The sequence below is a fragment of the Chrysemys picta genome, unplaced genomic scaffold (assembly GCF_011386835.1).
Source record: "Chrysemys picta bellii isolate R12L10 unplaced genomic scaffold, ASM1138683v2 scaf3115, whole genome shotgun sequence".
NCBI lineage: Eukaryota > Metazoa > Chordata > Testudines > Emydidae > Chrysemys > Chrysemys picta.
The window spans coordinates 1-6,997 of NW_027055817.1; the positions used below are offsets into that span (position 1 = coordinate 1).

The window sequence follows — 6,997 nt, forward strand, 5'->3', positions numbered from 1 at the left end:
GCCATGGTGTGTAGTGTAATGACAGCTGCAAAGAGGTAGGTGACCATCGTTTAGGCCAAAAAAAGTTTTGTTTTAAAATGCAGAGAAAATAATATCTTTGAAAAATGAAAGCTAGCATATCATTTAAAATAATAAACTTCAGGATTTGCAAGTATATGATCTAGTGAACAAGCGCTTACTGCTGTTCCTCAGTCAATGGGAATTTTATCATGACTTCAGTGGGACTACAATTAGGCCAAAAGGTAGCAGTATCATATAACTAACCATTCTGAATAGTGATGCATCATTTTTTAAGTTTTTAAAATGTATTTTACTTTTCGATAAGTGTAATACATATTAACAACACAGTGATATGGTCGTTAGTCAAAATTCAGTTGTACATGCAAAATCAGTTAGTGTAATCCAGGAAATCATTATTATGGGCTGGATCCCTACATCATCTGGGGTAAATTGGGATAGCACCGTTGACTTTAATTAAGCTGCTCTGATTTACATTTACAGCTGAATATCTGGTCCTGAATTTACTAGGTACTTTTTTTTTATTATGGCCAGTGTTTTCATTATAATCCCTCTGTATATTGTTTATTCCAGATTCTTTAAATCCTATTCAGTATTGGTCTTCCATAATGTTTCCATTTACTTCCCTTCCCACCTTCAGATTTTCTTAGCAATCAAGATCATGCAAGATAAGCACAGTGGGTCTCTTGAGAGATTACATGCCAGCAGAGTCAGCAGTACTGTACATACCCATGCCCTTGTTCTGCAGTGCTCCTTTTGTCTCATCATTATTTATTTAACCTGCGTGCCCCATGCTCATTCTGTGCCTCTCAGTTTACACGGTAATGATACTGTGGTAACACAGTTCCTTTCTTTGTCTCTCTAACAGTAATGTGTTTCCAGAAACCCAGTGCAACCTTAAACCCAGACTGTAACAGCATCTCAGCCAAATGATTAGCATGCTGCAGAGAGGACTGATGTCACTTGGTTTCTGAATGAAGCTTCCAATCTGATCTGGGGTCAGATCATCTGTGCTTTGTCTCAATGAACCAGCAAAGGCCTGGAGGGTGCATCACAAACAAAAGGAAGAGGCAGGGAAATGTGAAGGACTCTATAGTAATGGGCAGAGGGATTAGGAAACAGCTTTAGAATTCTGCAGCTTAATTCTGATGGGCTATTGATGTCAGCCTAGCAAAGAACTAATCCTGCCCCCATACTGCAGCTAATGACAAAATACCCACTGACTTTGCTGAAAGCAGGATTGGGACCTAAATACACAGATCCAACAGAATATATGAGGTCCTGTTTGAATCCACCAGTTAATATTCTGCCACCAGATTGCAAGGAAGGTTGGGATGATTTCCCGGCCTGTGAGTCAATCACATCTGCTTTCTAGATACTGGTAATCACCCTGCCAGAGAGGATGTCTCCTGACAACTCATACCAATACGTCTCAGGAGAACTGGGATTTTTTGCTTTTTGCTTAACACCGGGAGTTACATTCTGCTCTCGCGTAGAGACCTGCAACCCTGCCAGCAACAGAATGTGACCCTGACTCCTCAGGTTAAAGGAAGTTAGGATTCAGGATCTCCCTGCCTCCTAATCCTGTGCTCTGACCATTAGAGTAAATTGCATTTTATAGGTTAGTGTGACTGAGTATTTAATCTAGGCTTTAATCAGTGGCCGCATACGTGGACTAGAAGTATTTACAGGGAGCTAAATAGTGCAGTAGGCTAGTGTGCTAGCCTTTCACCTCTGGAGACCTGAAAGAAGACTTGGTTTAGGTCACAAATGAGTCACGCTCTTACTAGCAACGTAGTTCTTAATGGCCGTTTTGTCCACATCACAAATACCACACAGTTCAGCATGAGGCCCAGTCTCTGCTGAAGAGGCCTAGGAGTGGAATGGCAGAGGGAGGGGTAATGTAGGTTATATGACTGAGGTGCATAGACAGAGCAAGGTGGAGATTCAGAGTTGGTTGTTACAGATCATGGCACAATGATGTGGAAAGGTGACACAATACCTTTTTCCTTCCTGCTCCGTTTATCTTCTTCCCCTCACTCTTTGCACTGGGCCTTTTGTCAGACTGCCCCTGTGCACAGAGCAGTCTCCTTGGATTCATCTGACTAGAAATCTCTTTCCTTCTGCAAATTCCTCCTTAAAACCCAGCTCGCCACGTAATCCCTCCCATCTTCTTGTCATCACCAATAACCCTCACACCCTCCTTCACCTGAATTGTTGCCCAATGTCTTCCCCTCTCCCAGGGCAATCAGATGGGGTGGAGAGGCAGAAGCCACTCCCTCCTGGGATTCCCCGCAATCCCCCATTTATGGGAAGTGTTCTGGGTTCCATAGCGAGGCTCCTCTTTTTGTCACTGGAGGAGATGAGGTAAAGGAGAAAAGAAACCACCCAGGTGGTAAGAGATTCACATAGAGGAGTGTATGTGGGGGCAGAGCTGCACCGCTGGAATAGTGGCAATGCATAATGGCTTGGAACCAAATCCTTTCCCTCACTGCCCAAGTCAAGAGGGGCAAGAAAGGCCGCTGAGAAAGCACACTCAGCTTCAGCATAGCCACTCCATGCATCGACTCCCTGGGGAAGCCTGCTCCACTTAGGTCTGGTCTACACTACGGGTTTAGGTCGACTTTAGCAGCGTTAAATCGAATTAAGCCTGGACACGTCCACACGACGAAGCCCTTTCTTTCGACTTAAAGGGTCCTTTAAACCGGTTTCTTTACACCACCTCTGACGAGGGGATTAGTGATAAAACCGTCCTTTGCGGGTCGGAATTGGGGTAGTGTGGACGGAATTCGACGTTATTGGCCTCCGGGAGCTATCCCACAGTGCTTCATTGTGACCGCTCTGGACAGCACTCTCAACTCAGATGCACTGACCAGGTAGACAGGAAAAGACCCGCGAATGTTTGAATTTCATTTCCTGTTTGCTCAGCGTGGAGAGCACAGGTGACCACGCAGAGCTCATCAGCACAGGTAACCGTGATGGAGTCCCAGGATCGCAAAAGAGCTCCAGCATGGACCAAACGGGAGGTACGGGATCTGCTCGCCATATGGGGAGATGAAGCAGTGATAGCTGAACTCCGTAGCAGTAAAAGAAATGGCAAAGTATTAGAAAAGATCTCCAAGGCCATGAAGGACCGAGGCCATAACAGGGACACACAGCAGTGCCGCGTGAAAATTAAGGAGCTACGGCAAGCTTACCACAAAGCCAGAGAAGCAAACGGAAGGTCCGGGGCAGAGCCGCAAACTTGCCGCTTCTACGCGGAGCTGCATGCAATCCTAGGGGGTGCAGCCACCACTACCCCAACCGTGTGCTATGACTCTCTCACTGGAGAAACACACAGGGAAGACGGTTCGGGGAACGAGGAAGATGAGGATGGAGGTACTGTAGGTAGCTCACAGCAGCAAGGAAGCGGAGAAACCGGTTTCCCCAACAGCCAGGATATGTTTGTTACCCTGGACCTGGAACCAGTAACCCCCGAACTCACCCAAGACCCTCAGGGCACACAGGAGACCTCTGGTGAGTGTACCTTTGTAAATATTTGTAAACATTACACATGGTTTAAAAGCAAGCGTGTTTAATGATTAATTTGCCCTGGCAATCGCGGCCAGTACATCTACTGGAAAAGTCTGTTAACGTGTATGGGGATGGAGCGGAAATCCTCCAGGGACATCTCCAGAAAGCTCTCCTTTATGTACTCCCAAAGCGTTTGCAAAAGGTTTCTGGGGAGGGCTGCCTTATCCCGTCCGCCATGGTAGGACACTTTACCACGCCAGGCCAGTAGCACGTAGTCTGGAATCATTGCATAACAAAGCATGGCAGCGTATGGTCCCGGTGTTTGCTGGCATGCAGACAATATCCATTCCTTATCTCTCTTTGTTATCCTCAGGAGAGTGATATCATTCACGGTCACCTGGTTGAAATGGGGTGATTTTATTAAGGGGACATTCAGAGGCGCCCGTTCCTGCTCTTCTGAACAGAAATGTTCCCCGCTGTTAACCACGCGGTGGAGGGGAGGGGTGAAGTGATCATCCCAGAGAATCGTGTGTGTGTGTGTGGGGGGGGTGGTTTACTTGGGTTTGTGCCGCATGTTAACCGGGAAACCTCCTTTTACATTGAAAACCCATTTTAAATGGACAACCCAATTCATCCTTGATATGGGAAATGCGCTGCTGTTTGCAACCTTTCCCGCATGTTAAGAAGGTTAAAAAAGCCAAAACACTGTGGCCTACCATGGCTGCCTGCAAGCCGAAATATGCGACCTTGTAATGAAAGAGTGTACCCATTGTTCTCTAAAATGTGTCCTTTTTAACCACCTCTCCCTTCTCCTCCACCAGCTGCAAATGTTTCTCCTTCGCAGAGGCTAGTGAACATTAGAAAGAGAAAACGTAGGACGAGGGACGATATGTTCACGGAGCTGCAGATGTCCTCCCATGCTGATAGAGCACAGCAGAATGCGTGGAGGCAGTCAATGTCGGACATGAGAAAAGCACAATATGAACGAGAGGAGAGGTGGCAGGCTGAATGGCGGGATGAAAAGAGCAAGTGGCGGGCTGAAGACGATAGGTGGCGTCAGCTTGCAGACAGACGGCAAGAGTCAATGCTCCGTCTGCTGGAGCATCAAACTGATATGCTCGAGCGTATGGTTGAGCTGCAGGAAAGGCAGCAGGAGCAGAGACCGCCGCTACAGCCCCTGTTTAACCAACAGCCCTCCTCCCCAAGTTCCATAGCCTCCTCACCAAGACGCCCAAGAACACAGTGGGGGGGGGCCTCCGTCCACCCAGTCACTCCACCCCAGATGATCGCCCAAGCATCAGAAGGCTGGCCTTCAATAAGACTTAAAGTTTTAAAATGCAGTGTGTCCTTTTTCATCCCTCCTCCCCCACCCACCCCAGGCTACCTTGGCAATTATCCCCCTACTTCTGTGAGGAACTAATAAAGAATGCATGAATGTGAAAAAACAATGACTTTATTGCCTCTGCAAGCGGTGCTCGAATTGGGGAGGGGAGGGTGGGGTGGTTGGTTTACAGGGAAGTAGAGTGAACCGGGTCGGGGGGGGGGGGTTTGGAGGGTTCATCAAGGAGAAACAAACAGAAGTTTCACACAGTAGCCTGGCCAGTCACAAAACTCGTTTTCAAAGCTTCTCTGATGCGCACCGCGCCCTGCTGTGCTCCTCTAACCGCCCTGGTGTCTGGCTGCGCGTAATCAGCGGCCAGGCGAGTTGCCTCAACCTCCCACCCCGCCATAAATGTCTCCCCCTTACGCTCACAGATATTGTGGAGCGCACAGCAAGCAGCAATAACAATGGGGATATTCTTTTCGCTGAGGTCTGAGCGAGTCAGTTATCTGCGCCAGCGTGCTTTTAAACGTCCAAATGCACATTCCACCACCATTCGGCACTTGCTCAGCCTGTAGTTGAACAGGTCCTGACTCCTGTCCAGGCTGCCTGTGTACGGCTTCATGAGCCATGGCATTAAGGGGTAGGCTGAGTCCCCAAGGATCACGATAGGCATTTCAACATCCCCAACGGTTACTTTCTGGTCCGGGAAGAAAGTCCCTTCCTCCAGCTTTCGAAACAGAGCAGAGTTCCTGAAGACGCGAGCATCATGTACCTTTCCCGGCCATCCCACGTTGATGTTGGTGAAACGTCCCTTGTGATCCACCAGGGCTTGCAGCAGCATTGAAAAGTACCCCTTGCGGTTTACGTAGTCGGTGGCTTGGTGCTCCGGTGCCAAGATAGGGATATGGGTTCCGTCTATGGCCCCGCCACAGTTTGGGAATCCCATTTCAGCAAAACCATCCACTATTGACTGCACGTTGCCCAGAGTCACTACCCTTGATATCACCAGGTCTTTCATTGCCCTGGCAAATTGGATCACAGCAGCCCCCACCGTAGATTTGCCCACTCCAAATTGATTCCCGACTGACCGGTAGCTGTCTGGCGTTGCAAGCTTCCACAGGGCTATCGCCACTCGCTTCTCAACTGTGAGGGCTGCTCTCATCTTGGTATCCTGGCGTTTCAGGGCAGGGGAAAGCAAGTCACAAAGTTCCATGAAAGCGCCCTTACGCATGCGAAAGTTTCGCAGCCACTGGGAATCGTCCCATACCTGCAGCACGATGCGGTCCCACCAGTCTGTGCTTGTTTCCCGGGCCCAGAATCGGCGTTCCACGGCATGAACCTGCCCCAGTGACACCATGATTTCCACATTGCTGGGGCCTGTGCCTTGTGAGAGGTCTATGTCCATGTCAATTTCCTCATCACTCTCTTCGCCGCGCTGCAATCGCCTCCTCGGGTGGTCCGGGTTTCGCCTTGGCATGTCCTGGCTCTGCATATACTCCAGGACAATGCGCGTGGTGTTCATAGTGCTCATAATTGCCGCGGTGATCTGAGCGGGCTCCATGATCCCAGTGCTAGCTATGGCGCCTGGTCAGAAAAAAGGCACGAAACTAGTATCTGATGGACCAGGAGAAGGAGGGAGGGCGGGAGGGAGGGAGGGCCGAGTGACGACATGGCGTACAGGTACAGGAACAGGGAATTAAAATCAAGAAAGGTGGCTGTGCATCAGGGAGAAACACAAACAAGTGTCACACAGAATGGTCCCCCCAAAGATTAAACTAAAAACCCTGGGCTTAGCAGGCCGTTGATTTCACGGAGGAAGGGGAAGCAAATGAATACAGAACAAATCTATTTTTTACATCTTAAGCTGGCAGCCGACGGTGCAGCATGACTGATAGCCTCTGCAGTACGATGACGACGGATACCAATCGTAATATACCATCTTCTACCAAAAGGCAAGGGGCTGCTGCTGTGTAGCAATGCAGCCCCACGTCTGCCAGCCCCACGTCCGCCAGCACCCAGCATCGCCCTTGGCCTCTTCTGGGTGCTTAGCAGACAATACTGGGCAATTGGCAGAAAATAGTATACTACGACTGGTAGCCATCATCATCGAAACAGTAGCATGTCTGCCCAGGTGGCCATGAT

The 6,997-nt window shown here is 49.0% G+C and overlaps 1 protein-coding gene across 1 annotated transcript; it reads left to right on the forward strand.

Annotated features, from left to right (window-relative positions):
* Positions 1 to 61: 61 nt before the first annotated feature.
* On the forward strand, positions 62 to 4,957 carry LOC135980408 (uncharacterized). Its single transcript, XM_065580411.1, has 2 exons — positions 62 to 3,534; positions 4,353 to 4,957. Exons 1-2 carry the CDS (start codon positions 2,997 to 2,999, stop codon positions 4,949 to 4,951), a joined length of 1,137 nt encoding a protein of 378 aa, XP_065436483.1. The 5' UTR covers positions 62 to 2,996; the 3' UTR covers positions 4,952 to 4,957.
* The last annotated feature ends 2,040 nt before the right edge of the window (positions 4,958 to 6,997 follow it).